The sequence below is a fragment of the Phodopus roborovskii genome, unplaced genomic scaffold (genome assembly GCF_943737965.1).
Source record: "Phodopus roborovskii unplaced genomic scaffold, PHOROB, whole genome shotgun sequence".
Taxonomy (NCBI): domain Eukaryota; kingdom Metazoa; phylum Chordata; class Mammalia; order Rodentia; family Cricetidae; genus Phodopus; species Phodopus roborovskii.
Window position 1 is genome coordinate 6,778,646 of NW_026126682.1, and position 15,864 is coordinate 6,794,509.

Sequence of the window (15,864 nt, forward strand, 5' to 3'; positions counted from 1 at the left end):
TATGTTTATATAATAAATATATATTATTTTTTCTTATTTTACATAGCGATCCCAGTTCCCTCTCACTCCCTCCCTCCCATACCCCCTGACCTCCCCAATCCATACCCGCCTTCTAGGAGGGTGATGCCTTCTAGGAGGGATCATCAAAATCTGTCAAGTCATTTGGAGTAGGGACTAGGCCCTCCCTCCTGCCTCGAGGCTAAGGGAGTATTCCTCCATGGGGAATGTGCTCCCAAAGTCCTTTTGTGCACCAGAAATACATCCTGGTTCCACTGTCAGAGGTCCCTTATACTGCCCAGGCCTTCTAACTGAGGCCCATGTTCAGGGAGTCTGAGTCGGTACAATGTCGGTTTCCCAGCTATCAGTCTGGGGGTCCATGAACTCCCCCTTGTTCAGGTCAGCTGTCTTTGTGGGTTTCTGTAGCCTGGTCTTGACCCCTTTTCTTATCACTCCTCCCTCTCTGCAACTGGATTCCAGGAGTTTGGTTCAGTGTTTAGCTGTGGGTGTTTGCTTCTGTTTCCATCAGCTTCTAGATTGGTAACTAACTTATATGCCATCATAGAGCAATGAAACCTTTTTACAGAGAATAAACAGGACCTCTGAAAGCCTACCACTATCTATTCTCAACAAGTGTCAGGAAACTCAGGAATCAGCATCTAGGCAAATACTAAAGTAAAACATTAGCAAGTGATGCAACCTGAAAAGATTTCATCACTTGTATTGATTGTGGATACAGAAGTTTAGACAGAGAACTACGCCATTAAGCACTCCATGATCCCTAGGTTCTCCATGGCTTTTCTTTCTCATCTAGAGGCACTGTCATGAGTCTCCTGAGCATCATGAGCATCTATTCACCCAGAAAATACTAGGCAGGCCTGGCTCACACTGCTCTGACTTACCCAAGTCATGGAGGAACAGTGTTCAAGCCCTTTTCATCTACTTCTCAAGTTGGTTCCCTGGGTCTGCAGGCTCCAGCCTGAAACTGCAGCTGCAGCTGCTACTATTGCCTCTCCAGCAAATCATCCAGGGGTGCTGTCCAGGGTGGGCAAATGATTTCCACTGCCAGCGTACTGTTTACAGGAGAGAGCTGTATACGGTTTAATCTGGAAGCATAATTGTCTGCTCCGGGAACAAGCTTAGTCTTTTTTTCCCCACCAGTTTACAATTTATTCATCTACAACATGGCACGTTTAATGAGACCATAAGTGAAACAATGCAATATGTATATATTATCTCCTAACAGAAATATCTGAGTTTTAATTTTAACAATAGCTATGTTAAAGTATCATTGGGAACTTTAAAATTGATTGATTTGGAGTGGTGGCACTCTTTACAAGACAGATTCTGTCTGCATGACTGTGCATCAGTCCTGATTATCTTCCCCCCATATGAAGGACTGCTGCTCTGTGATAAAGAAGGAACGAGCTGCATTGGGATCAGAAGGCCTCTCCAGAACTTTCCCTGGTAGCAGCGTTCACCTTCATCCAGTACAATCTTAGTCTTTTGCATCTTAATTGTTTTATCATTTATGCCTTCTCTGAACTTTTTTTTTTTTTTCAGATTTTAAGGCCTTCTAGGAGTTTACTAGCATAGAGTTTAGCTTCTATCAATTTTCCCCTGGGAACTCTGGCTGGACACAAATCTTGCAACATTTGATTTAGAGTAACCTAGGTATACTAGGTATACTCTTACCCTTTGTCTGTTATGTCCTTCTTTCTTCTCCTTTAGGTTTTTCTTGTTTTGTTTTGTTTTGTTTTGTTTTGTGTTCCACTTTACAGCCTTGAGTTGCAGCAAGACCCTATTAGTGTGCTGATGTAGGTCAGATTCACCAGAGCCTCTACAAAATCACATAACTATACAATTACATGATCAGTAAGATCGTGTTCTGTGTTCACCGTAAGGCTCAGCAGAGTCACACCTTTTTAAAACATTAGTTATCAAACACATTTCTACCTGACCTGGTGAACCAGTCACTGAATCACACCTCTCCTACACTCGGTTCCCTCTGTTCCCGGTCTCTATTGTCTTCCAGTTCCTGGTATCCGTGGGAACTTGAGCCAGCAATAACCAAGTGTTCCTAATAGCTCATGAGTCAGGCCATAAGGAACTGGTTTTCTTCACCTTGCCTCAGATTATGCAGCCCGTTTTCTCCAAGAGGGATAGTCATATTACTCATCTCCTCCACAGCCCCATGAACCAGACTGCGGCAGACTCTGTCATTACTCACTTCAAAGAATTTCCCAACTCAAGCAGTTCTGGTGCTGAGCAGCATAGTTATCATAATTCTTCCTCCTGGGCCATTAGTAAGACTTCTGTCTACATGTTGAATGATGGTTTTTCCTTCTATGTTGAAGGTCAGATCTGAGGAATGTCTTCTATCATGGGGACCATGTTCTCTTCCTCGCCGTCCATTGTTAAAGCATGTTAAATCATGGATTTCTCTTCTCTATTAAAGGTCAGATGCAAGGGATGTCCTTCATTACTTCCACCATTTCCTTCTTCGATGTGCATTCCTAAGGCCCACACCTGCATCTTGGATCATGGGTTTTCTCTTCCTTCCTATTTGTTCTTGTCCTCATCACCGTCGAATTCTTCCTACAAGTTCTAAGCTTCTGAACCTCAGGAAAGGCTTTCTAGTACAGCTCTAATTTATGCTCTCCTTTCCTTCCATCTCCTCATCATGACTTATGGCTCTCGGTTGAATCCTGTCAATTCTAGCTGCTTGTTAGGAGCACAGTAGAAATTACTCACCAAATCAGAGTCTAATGTGGAGGGTAATAGTTGCATGTCCCTTCCCATTGTAATTCCTCCTTTAAAACAAGCATTTCCCTTTAAGCAGCTTTGTCTGCCTTACTTGCACATGTTATTACATATAGCAGTGGACATACCAAGGTCAGCACAGCTTGCTGACAGTCTTTTATTGTGTGTGCTACTCTTGAGGGACCACCATGCAGTCTCTAGTGCTTGAACTGTTGTTAGAGTATCTACATACTTTTGCAGTGGATCTCATTCATCACCTATACCACATGAAAGAAGATGACCAAATTTGGACCCCTGCCCCCTGAAAGGGTGTTCCATTCTGAGACAGCTCAGCCTTGGCTACATATCCTGCCACACACTCAGGAAGCATGTAACCACCACTACAACAAGGAGACACACCATCCCTTACATGGACAAAGGTACCCATATTAGGGTTGTCCCCCCATGGACTCTGCCTTCAAACTGAAGAGCCCCGGATGCATGTCTCATCACACATTGCAGGGGCCATATATTCACTTTGCCCCAACTCAATTTCACTTCTGTCTGTTCAGACACCAATTATGTTATATGATTTTTTTTCCCATGGAGACATGCACAGAACCTATTTAACTCAGAAAAATCACTGATGACAAACCAAAACCAAATAAACGATTCTACCCAAGCCTAATTTAGTGACTTTATTGGGGTTACTTGCAGGGCTGTGGATGACTCAGAGAAAGCTGCATTACTTAAAAAGCTAACTCCATCATTAATGACAAAGAAAATTCACAAAGCTACATCCTTGCAATGTGTGTGCCCCTCCCCTCATAAATGTCTTTTTTTTTTTTTTTATTTCCTAAGGCATATGAGCCTCCTCTCCCTATAGGCATGAATGTTTCAATTCAATTCAGAGGTGATTGCTACATAACAGAAGCTAACAGAACCGCCACAATCTCTTAGCCATCAAGCAAAATCAATGAAATTTAGTTTTTTAGTGACTATGCTTTTTAAACAGGCAAAACAGAATATGTTTTTAACCTGAAGATCTAGAAGAGGAACATTTTGCTTTTATGTGAGTTTTAAATGAAATAAAATTTAATGTGAATTAGCAAAAAAAAATGCATCTGAACAAAATGAAGTACTACATTAAAAAAACTTGAGCTGTGCCTCTTTATGTTGTGGGTTGAAATAAATGTTATTGAGACAAAAATGAATAATGTTGCTAAAAATAGTTATAGGCTTTTCACTTTGGACTTCAAAATGATAATCAAAATAATTTTTACCACATTTAACAAGATAGATGGACTTTCATAAGCTTTCTGTGGGAAAGGCCTATAGAACTGTGTTTATAAATTGATGATGATTTTATTTCTTAACAAAATCCTGAAGCCTCTAAGGGACCTGGCACAGGTGTTTAAAATCCTGGGTCTGTGCGCAGATAAAATTGAAAAGCAGCCCTGCTTTGTGGAACCTGCATCTGACCTCATAAAATTGTGTGGGTGAGTTGTTTAATTTCACTTGGTATAGCTATATGTTACATTATGCTTTATTCTGTTTTACAGAGGTACTTGGATATGTAGTGTATCGATAATAAAGAGTTCAGCTGGTTGGGGTGGCACACACCTTTAACCTCAGCACACAGCGGGGAGAAGCAAGTGGATCTCTAAGAGTTCGAGGCCAGCCTGATCTACAGGGCGAGTTCCAGGACAGCCAGGGCTTCACAGAGAAGTATTTAGGCAGTTATTTCAAATATTGCACTCTCAGACTGCTAAAGAAGAAATTAAATTGAAGTATAAAATGCTTTCTTATAAGTAGTTACTTTCTCATGATCAGTAAGCAACAGATGAAGCCAAAGGACTGTAGGTTTTGTTTAGAGACACTTATCATTACTTAGTTTCAGTTTGGTTTTCTCTTTTTTCTTTCTTTGGGAAATTTGACTCTCACAAATGCATCAAGTTCTATGTCATGTTTCATTTGATTTTGTGATTTTGAATAAGAAAGAAAATTTTGTTTTATATACGTGTGTGTGTGTGTGTGTGTGTGTATAAACTAAAGGTAAGGGTTATAAAATTAATATTCCTTCTCTTCCACTATTTTAGTTTCTACACCAGTTCTGGAAACCACACACACACACACACACACACACACACACACACACACACACACACACATATACTACTTTGCTGCCACATAGTGGCTGCTCTAGACATATGTTTAAATCATCATTTTCAGGTCACTGGACTATTAGCAGAAGAAATTTCTTAGTTGGAAATGAATAATTTAGGTAATTTTGTCTTCTAAATCTACCTACCAATTTAATGTTTTAAATAGCAAAGTGACACAATTAGGATGACTATGTATATATACAGGGACATTAAAGTCTTCGATTTAGCAGCAGTAAAATAACAAAAAAAAAAATCCTGGATCAATTTTGATACTATACTAAAATAATGAAAAATAATTTACCAAATGCTTATGCTTAGCCTTTTAAGTAGAGATTGTACAAATAGGGAGATAAATAATTTTTCTAGTGCTTTCAAGGAACTCTATTCATTTTCATGTTGCTATGTGTGGGTGCTGTGCAGATCCTAAAGGATTGTGTTCAGCCCATCACCTCCAGCATCATCTGTGGGATGTCTCACCTTGTAATGTTGAAAATTTTTCAGCTGTGTTCTTCCCTTTCCCTCCTTTAGAAGTTATTCACATTATTATTTTTTTTTACATTTCAAATGTCCACCTATATTCAGCATTCCATATATCCAATCCTCACTTGATTGTCTTTGCAAGAAAATTTTAGAGATTCAAAAACTGAAAATCCCTCAAGCTTTTCTTCTTTGGCCTCTAATAAGCTTTTTCATTGTACCAGGAGCATATGTTATTTTCTACATAGCCTTTTGGGTTGGACCTCCCTCACCCGGATACTTTATTCTATAGGAATCTTCTTTGATAGACAAATGGAAAAAATAAGTGGGACAAGATATATGGAGTTTGAGTTTTGAGATCTTCAGCTGTCCATCAGTCAACTAGATAATTTTATTTGTTTCTAATTTAATTCTAAAGGAATGAGTCCCCATTAGAAGTTATAATAGTGTCTCTTTGTAGCTTGCATTGATATATTTATAAATTCAAATTAACTTGTGCAATGTATATCCACATATGATAATTCTCAATGCCATTTCCAACTATTTGGTAAGTGTCTTTGAAAGATGTGAGTTGGAAGTCATTTGTATAAATACGTTGTACTTCAAACAGCACAGGAGATTCAAACGGTTTATATTTTAAGAAGTAACTTTTATCTGTCCCTTGAAATTTAGAATAAGACCCACAATTTATAAGCTTCTGTGGTTTACAAATAAGTATTTTCAGATGACTTTGATTATAGAAACTGTAAATTGCAATTCTAATATAATTAAAATTTTAAAGTTGAATTCCTTATTGTTCCCCAAAGCATTCTATTTTTTTCATGACTAGTTCCTAGTCCAGTTAATAAAGAGGGGGCACTGACCTTTGGAAAGAAATAGACCTTTAATCTGGTACCTTCTGCTTTACAAACTTCAGGAAAAAACACTAAACGTATTAAGTTTTAGTTGATTTTCCTAGCTGTGATTACAACTATAATTCACTATGACTTCACTGTCAGAAAGACAATTCGTGTTTTATCAACAGTGATGGAAGATTGCTTTCTTGACTCATGCCTGTCTTCATTCTTATGAAAGTGTTTTGTTTTATTTTATTTTATTTTTTGTTTTCCCCTCTGGTTGGTTAATTAGAAACACAGTTTTCTTTCTGATGGTTGTCAGTGCTCCACACTGAATAAGATAGGCTAGGAGAGAGTATCACTTTATTCTTTAGAAAATAAATATTTCCCCTTTTATAAGTGATGCATCAATCAAGGAATCCATTAAATATTACTCTGACATCCTTTACTCTTATTGAAGCTTGCCATTTTTGAAAAAGAAGGTATCGGATGAAATAACCTACACTGAAGATACTGCGAATTCACTTGCACTTCTGGGTAAGTTAAGATTTCTTAGATGGGGAATATAAGATGGCAGGACCAATGTGGGGAAATGGGTGTGTCTTCTTTCACTGTTTCCTTAACAGTATCCTCCACACCAAGGCTCTTCCCATATTTTATAGTTGAAAGTTATCACTGTGTACTCAAGACGATTCTGGAGCTGTTTTCTTCTGAGATGTTCAAGACTGGCTTTTACTTCTTTGTACATATTTGATTTGATATATGGTTTAGTTTTGGGTTTGTTAACCTTTTTTCCTCATTACTTTGAGAGGTTCATACAACATCTTTTGCTCATATCCACCCCTCCCCCAACTCTTTCTAGCTCTAACACCCAACTTTATACTGTACTTCTGCTCATCGAGACGAATTTGTGCTGCCCAAATATTCTTGAATGAGTGTTTTTTCACTGGCACACACACTCTTGAAGAAACCAGTCTCCCCTCCCACCACAGCAGTCAGTGCCCAATAGCTGCATAGCCAGAGGTGGAATTCCATGCAGTGTTCATTTAATAATCATGCAGTGTTTTCACATTTGGGCTCTTATATTGAGTTGCTGAAACCGTTGAGTGCTCCCTGCACACTCCAAACTCTTAAATAAATCAAATGTGAAAAATGTCATCTTAAGAGTATGCATGTATATGTATCTTGTCTCTTTTATTTTTTAGAAATAGGAAAATAATTTCCTAAGAAATGAGATTATATGAAACACCTTCTGATAATCGGCCCCTGGGACATGATGATATATTCTCAAACAAATGCGAAGTTAAATTTACAGCTACTAATTTAAGTCTTTATTTGTAAAAGTAAAATAATAGGTAAAGGGTTGATAAACTTTTAAAACTATTATTTTCTGGGTGCTATACTCCATACAAACAGTTTTTAGAGTGTCAACTAAAGTGAATAAAATGCACTTTTGTTTTTAACATTAAATATTATTTATAATTGTTTTATGTCTAAGTTTCATCATCTTCAACTGTAGTTACTCAGAGTAAAATTCCTAATTTCATCTCAAACAGTAGAGCAAAGTAGTATCACTTAGACTGGAATAAACATGGAGAGTTACAGGAAACCTTAAGAATCAGGCAGGCTCAGAAGAAATGGGAGATTTTAATTCTGTTATTAGTGGAAAAGTTAAATCCAAAGCCATCCTAAGAGATGACATGCTAATATTAAAAAATATAGGTTTTGTTGGTAATATTATTTTCAAGTATCTCTTTTGGCCCCACTGTTCTAGAGTGCCACCTCTTTAAGAATTGGCAGACGTTTTTATAATACATGACTTATCATCAGATTACTGTTAGTAACAGTACATTACTGTGCCACTGAGGACAATATGAGTTCTTAACGTCTTACGAATTCCCTTCACTGATTATGTAGTGCAATACTGCTCTGTCCCCTGCATGTCCTAATTGCTGGAAACATGAAGTAATTGAAAATATACAATATGAAATATTGAATAAAATATAGTCATGACCATTGCTAATAACTCCCAGGTTCTACCATGTACTGATAAGTGATATTACAATTTCATCTAAATGATATGTAGCTATTTCTGACTCAGGAGAAGAATTCTGGAAATAAATGACAGATTATTTAGGCTACTCTGACCTAAAATAATAAAGCAAGGAGCTGTAAGGAACACTCTTAATTTGTGGTAACTGAAAAGAGAGAGAAGCAATGTGAAAGTGAGAGTTTCCCATACTTAAGTTTGACTAGTTTAGTTGTTACCCTTGCCTGTTGTTACACACACACACACACACACACACACACACACACACACAGTGACATTCTACCTCCAAATGAAGCTCCAAACATGTTTGTAAGGAGTTGAAAGGAGTTATCATTGACATTATGAAGGGACAACTTTCTTGAGATAGTGCTAAAGCAAGAATGAGTCCTGGATATGCTAAAGCAAGAATGAGTCCTGTATTGTGCTCCACCCCATCTCCATACTCCCTCACCCACTGGCCAGTGCTCCACCCTGTCACTGTGCTCCCTCACCCACTGGCCAGTGCTCCACCCTGTCTCTGTGCTCCCTCACCCACTGGCCACTCCTGCTGGAAGTGAATGTTAAAGTCTTAATGGAATTCTTTACTCTCTTCTACTCAGAGAATCCAGCCTGATCCAGTTTATTCCTCAAGCTGACTCTAGTTGTCCTTAGGCATCCAGAGGGGAAGGGTCATTGTAGAGTCCCACAGATTATCTTTAGATTCTCCTGGGGAACATTCTTTCTTATTCTCCTTTCAAGTATCACATTCCAAACATAGTTTCCCCTCTTCCCCAGCCTCCTCCCACTCCCCTCCAACCCCCCAGATCTACCTCCCTTTGCATCCCCTCAGAAAAGAGCAGGCCCCCTCCTGGGGAACATTCTTGTTTGGACTTCAAAGGAGTGAATGCAGTCTAGCTTGAATTATTGAATTTGCCAAATCAAACTCAGCAATAGTATAGATACAACTGAAAAGAAACACTGTGTCCTTCATCTTCTTGCAAAATACTTAGACAGAATTATGCCTTTGAGACAAAGAATGCCCTGAAATTCCTCCCTTTCAGTCTGCCAGCAAATTGAGAGCAAAGCTAATAAGGAATTTTAAGAAAAGAATACACTATGAATCACAAGTTTCTGAGAGTAGCCTGAAAGAATGCTAACCTATATTTTATCAACGGTAACTGTCACATGTAGCATTTAACAATGATTTAACCATTATTCTCAGCCCTTGTCTCATGTGAAGTCAACCTTTACAGAATTCTTAAATGTGGTAACTATTAAGCCCATTTCAGATGAAAAAATTTAAATACTAGTTTATACACTTTTAGTATGTAGCAGAGTCAGAATTTATTCTTGGATGGTCAGGCTCCAGTATCGATATTATTAGTGTCATTTGGTTCTGTCCGGAAATGACAGGCTGAAATGATTGAGGTATCAAATATGTAAGGATAGGTTCAAAGTATTATGCAGACACATATGTACATATATATGTATGTTCACATATACTGTAATGCACTATATCACTTCATTTTACCCAACATTAGAACATAAATAAGATAGTGGTCCTATAAATTTATCATTGGGTCACAAAGTTATAGCACCTACTGTTTGTGGTGATGGTGTTAGAAGCAACCCCCCAATGCCAGATATATGAAAATACAGCAACATAGTTGTATACAATACATAACACTTGGTAAGTGGCAAGTGCCTGTGTCCCTAGCTTATTATTTACTATATTTTATCATTTAAATAAATAAATGTCCTTTCTACTTGCTATTTTTAAAGTAACTGTCAAGCATTATACTCTTTGCCAGCAGCACCCTCCAATAGCTTGCATTCACTATGTATCTCAGGTGTTCTGTTCTCTCTTGTGCTTAACTTAATATCAAGTTTGTGTAAGTACACAATGTGTTATTCATATAAAAATAACACCTAGCAAGGAATTTCCTCGAAAATATCCTCATATGAAGGGATGCATGACTGTGGTGCAGTGTATGTGTGCACAAATACACATGATCACACATGTAATTATAAAACCCAATATGAATATCTGATGAGATTTTCAGATAACTATTATAATATTGGAGTCACATGCTTACATTTAAAATAAACTTATAACATGTTATTTATTACATCAGCTTCCTTTATCTTTCTGGCAGGTGAATTAATGAAAATACCAAGTTCTAAATTAAGGATACAAATTTGTAAGTGTATTGTTGACTTCTATCATGCAGAACCACCAAAGAAGCATATTCCAGGTAAAGTTTCATGTATCTTTGTGTCTTCACGAAACAAAAAATTCACTATTTCATATTTCATTAACTTTGAAAACACAGGGACTCATGGATTCAACACATAAAAATAAAATTTTTGTATAGCTTTAACTTCAGTTACCCTTAAAAATTGTATGAGTTTTTGTTTTGTTTTGTTTGGGCATTTACATCAAATTTTTATCTTGATGATAAATATTTATGGTCCAGTTGATAAAGGCATAGCCAATCAAGTTTAATTGTTACTGGTAGTATTTTTTAGCATTGTAAATAAAATTATTTAATCATGATATCAATACATCCAAGTAGATGCTAAATTACTAATAGTGGTGGCATTCTGTATTAAATTTGGGAAGAATTCTGTATGTTATAGCTAGGAAATATTAATATATACTGGTGAGTAGATTATATCAAGCATTAGCATTGTTAGGATATGTTATTTAAGACATACTTATCTTCATTGATTATATAATAGTAAGGGGAATAAATAAGTGATATTGTGAAGATATATGTTTTTAAATAGGTAAAAATAAGTTGATGGTAGTCTAAAAACTGTATGACTAAGGAGAACATGGAAAGACATCTGAGTTAGTGAAATACATAAGGAGATTATTAAATATACAATGTGAAGTCTCAAGTAGATAGACTGGAGAATTCAGTGAATAGTAGATACTGGATACTAAAATCACTAGGGATAAGAAAAACAGGCTTGAAATTCACTGAGTGGGAATGAAAATCCAAACTGTCAGTGATTGAATTAGTCAGGAAATAAATCATGTAAACAGCAAGGGACCAAGAAGAACATTATAAAGAGTGTTCATGTTGAGAATTGGAAAATATGCTTGAAAGAATTAAGGGAAGCTTAAAAAGGGTCCAAAGAATAGAAATGTTCAAAAAGAGGAGGGGCTTTGTCTGGCATTGCTGTCATTGAGATGCCATGTGTGCTGCTGAGACTGCAGGCTGCCCTGTTTCCTGCACTGTGACCTGACGAGGCTGAAGGAGAGAACAGCCATGGAGAGAACCTGAGACACCAGAAAGCTGGAAAAGGACAAAAAAGGAGAAAGCCAGAACATTGGAGAGAAGTACAAAAACCTCAGGGGAATCCTAAATGGTCAAATGGTACAAAGATTATGTGTAAACAATGTGAAGAAATGTTGAGCCAGTCTCTAGGTTATATTCTGAACAAGAAAATTCCTCCTGGTATAAACCATGAGAAATTTGTATTATGGAGAAGTAGGTATTGCCCTTCCATCTCCAAATGTGCCCTCCAAAGCTCAGCCTGTTCACTGAGTGTCAGAGAAACCACATAAATAAATGTAAGGAACACAAAGTGCTACCTACCATGCCCAGTTCTTTTCAAAACATGAAAGGGCACATAGTGATGAGAAACCATATATAGATAAACAAAGTGGGAAAGCTTACATTCAGAGACATGTGATAACACACAGTACAGAGAAAACTCATAAATGTAAGGCATATGTATTGCGGTAAATAAGGATCAGGATAAACAAATAGGCCGAATAGATGTTTATTCAAGGAGAAATAACTTACAACCTAGACAGATGAACACCCGATCCTCTCCCATATGGAAAAGCCTTTGACTGTTCCAGTTCATTTCTAATACATGAGAGAAACTGCTCCAGGGAGAAAGTCTGTGAGTATAAGCAATGTCAGGGGAAGCCTGTGGTTATCTTGTTCTATTCAGATATGCATGAAATTATGCTGGAGAGAAACATTATGCACGTAAGCAATGTGAGAAAACTTTCAGTCATCCATGTTCCCTTCAAATGTGTGAAATAACACATTGGAGAGAAGCCTTATGTTTGTAAGCATTGTGATAAAGCATTGTGGTGGTCACAACAATCCACATTCATGAAAGAACTCACATTGGTGGAAAAACTATGTATGTAAGCAATGTAGAAAATCCCTGAGTGGTTCAGGTCCTTTTGCATATGTGAAAGGATTCACAGAAGAAAGAACCCTTTCTTATTTAAGCACTGTGGTAAAACCTTCAGTTGTTCTACTATTAAAGGCATGCAGAAACTTTTGTCAAAAAAGAGAAACTCAGTGTTGTAAGCAATGTGAGAAAGCCTTCTTTCACAAATATAAATTAACTCATGCTGGAAAGGATCCTTGAGCAATGGGAAATTTTAGGCACACTTTTCTTTCTCACCTGTCAGTTCCCAAATAACCAACAAGGAGACTCAATATTAATTATAAATGCTCAGTCAATAGTTCACGCTTATTACTATCTAGATCTTACAACTTAAATTAACCCATTTCTATTAATCTATGTGCTGTCACGTGGCTCATGGCATTACCTGTCCTCCAGCCTGTCTTGCTCTCTCTGTGTCTCTTGGTGACTCTACTGATTCTGCCCTTCTTCCAAGAATTCTCCTAGTCTGGATCTCCTGCCCAATCTGTCCTGCCCAGCTATAGGCCAGTCACCTCTTTATTAACCAATGAGAGTAATATTTATTTATAGTATACAATGATTGTTCCACAGCAGGAACTGTTTATTGTCACATAACTGACTTTCCAGGACTCAGGAGAATGCCAAATGCAGATAACTTGTATTAATATAAGCTGTGTAGAACAACTGTCATTATTTTGATTCAATTCATAGATAGAGCATGCTATGGGGAGAAACTCTGAAGAGAAGAAATATGAAAAGTCCTCATTAGAGTCATGTATAAGAATTCACTCCATATCATGTGGGTGTGAAAAGTAATTTTTAAGACTGTCAATTGTCACAGTAATGTCAAAATCTCATGAAAAGTTTTAGTGTAGAATAAGCCTATCGATGTATCTGGAAAAGACTGATGCAAAATACTTGGTGTAGCATCTTCTATAAAAAGTACCCATCCTGAAAGAAATGTTCAAATGTGAGAGATAATTTGTGTTTATCAGGGGAAGAAACCTAAAGACTATCATGTGTGTATTAATGAATGAAGTATTTAATGAAGGCACTTCTGTAATGATGGGTGGAAAACCCAAGCTAGTGTAGTTGTAGTTAATGTTTGAGAGCTGCTGACAATGGTGATCTTATAAAAATATGAAAGGATCATGAGACCAGAAGCAGGCTCTTGAGAGTGAATCAGGGACGGCTCATAAATACAAACTCGTACTTAGAATTGAAGTGGCAAAGCAAACAAGAAGATGGGGAACAGGAGCCAACTGGTAACATGTTGTAGTTAAGAGCACAAGCCTAGAATTGATTCAGCAAAATAGAGACACCTCTTAAAGGCAAGATGGCTCAGTGGGTAAAGGCATCTGCTGCCAAGGCTAGCAACTTGAGTTCAATCCTCAGGACCCACATAGTGGAAGGAAAGAACTGACTCCCACAGGTCATCTTCTGACCTCTACACAAATGCCTTGACACACGTGGGTTGTAGCATACATTGCCACAAACGTGCACCAAGAGAAACAGGATTAAAATAAAGTAGAAATATCTTAAAACTTCATTTAAAACTGGACATAGTGGCACACACATTTAATTCCAGCACTTGGGAGACAGAGGTAGGAGGATCTCTGTGAGTTCAAGGCCAGTATGATCTACAAAGAATGTTGAAGTATATCCAGGGCTACGCAAGAAGGAGGAGGAGGAAGAGGAAGAGGAGGAGAAGAAGAAGAAGAAAAGAAAGAAGAAGAAAGAAGAAAAAAAACCTGTCTTGAGAGACAAACAAAACTTTATTTTCAAAACAGAAAGAGAGTGGTGCATGAGTTAAGACAGAGGAGTTTTGAGGTGCAGGGAAGTAAGTATAACCTTGATGTAATCAAACTGGAAATTGAGAGTTGTAGGCAGTACACTTAAAAGTGTTTCTCAGTTGGTCCCAAGTCATAAGCATGGCTGGATGTTTAGGACAACAGCTGGAAAGTCCTCAGTAGAGTGATTGGAAAATATATAGTCCTGGACACAGGAGTTATTAGGTTCATGAGACTAGATGTTACTGTGTCCTTCAATAGAACTGTAAACTCAGTGGGAAAAAATAACAAGAATAAAGCACTTACTTCAGATCACCCATACAAAAGACTTATGCAACTAAAATCATGAGTTGGAAAAGCATTTTTTTGTGAATGGGCTACAGTAGAGTATAAAATTCTACATGGAATGTGCTGTTAAAATTATGTACATATAAAAATAATTAGATGAAATATATTAAATGTTAACATTATCTTTAAATGGTAAAATTATAAGCAATTTTAATGTCTGTATTTTCATTTTTAAATTTTTATATATGTATATGTGTGTATGTATGTGTGTGTGCATGCACTGTATATATATGTGTGTGTATATATATATATATATGTATATATGGTATATGCTCATGTATGTGTACAGGCAGTTGAGAGCATCCTGCTCTGTCGCTTCCTAATCCTTTGAGACAGGGTCTCTTACTAAACCTAGAGTTAAGCTTGTGGCCAGTTAGCCCCAGCAATCTTTTTTTTTTTTTTAATTGTAGCTCATTGAGTCCATTTTTTTAAATTTATTTTATATAACAAAGTCCAATTAAATGAAAACAAACATTTATACACAATATTTGGGAATTTGGGCATTGTTCTTTCCAAACTACTTCCTGCTGGTAAGGGGCGCTGTCATGGGGGATTTAAAGAAGATTCAGAAAACCTGGCTGTAATCTGTAGGGCTGCTTTGTCCAGCTGTTTTGAATGTAGGATCCCCTTGTACTCTGTTTCAGGCGGTCTGGTGTGGTCAAACCACATTAGTCTGGAAGGAATCCACAGCTTTTCATTTTCTTTGGAAACAAAAATAGAAATCCTTTTCCCCAGTAACTTGTCCTTCAACTTAAATTTTGGAGTCAAAGCAATTTTTTTAATTTAATTTATTATTTTACAAGTCGATCCCAGTTCCCTCTCCCTCCCTCCCTTCCTTCTTCCCTCCCTTTTACCCTCTCTGCCCTCTCACATGCACTCTAATCACCCTCCCCTCCCATCCCCCCACCCCAATTCCATATGTAGGGGAATGCCATCCAGTTGGGGTCATGTAGATCTGACAGGTCATGTGAAGTAGGGACTAGGGCTTCTCTCCTGTCTCTAGATTAAGGCAGTTATCCCTCCATGGGGGATGTGTTCGCAAAGTCCTTTTGTGCACCAGGGATACATCTTGGCTCCACTGTCTGAGGTCCCTTAGACTGCTCAGTCCTTCTGGCTGAGACCCATATTCAGGGGGGCCTGAGTCAGTCCCATGCTGGCTTCCCAGCTATCAGTCTAGTGGCCCGTTAGCTCCTCCTTGTTCAGGTAAGCTGTCTCTATGTGTTTCTGCCACCTGGTCTTGTCCTCTCCATCTGCATCTGGGTTCTAGTTCAACTCAGTGTTTATGTATGGGTGTTTGA

General features: G+C 37.7%; 1 protein-coding gene across 3 annotated transcripts in view; it reads left to right on the forward strand.

Annotated features, from left to right (window-relative positions):
• Positions 1-15,864, forward strand: part of Cfap69 (cilia and flagella associated protein 69) — a 54,783-nt gene that overhangs the window by 7,013 nt on the left and 31,906 nt on the right. For 2 of the 3 annotated variants that reach the window (XR_007833817.1, XM_051174581.1), the window contains exons 3-5: positions 4,129-4,238; positions 6,678-6,754; positions 10,403-10,501. Coding sequence is in view for 2 of the 3 variants with exons in the window: in XM_051174581.1 (XP_051030538.1) it covers positions 4,129-4,238; positions 6,678-6,754; positions 10,403-10,501 (286 nt within the window). In the remaining variant the exon portion in view is untranslated. The remainder of the gene's footprint in view (positions 1-4,128; positions 4,239-6,677; positions 6,755-10,402; positions 10,502-15,864) is intronic. The other variant, XM_051174582.1, reaches the window with a different exon arrangement.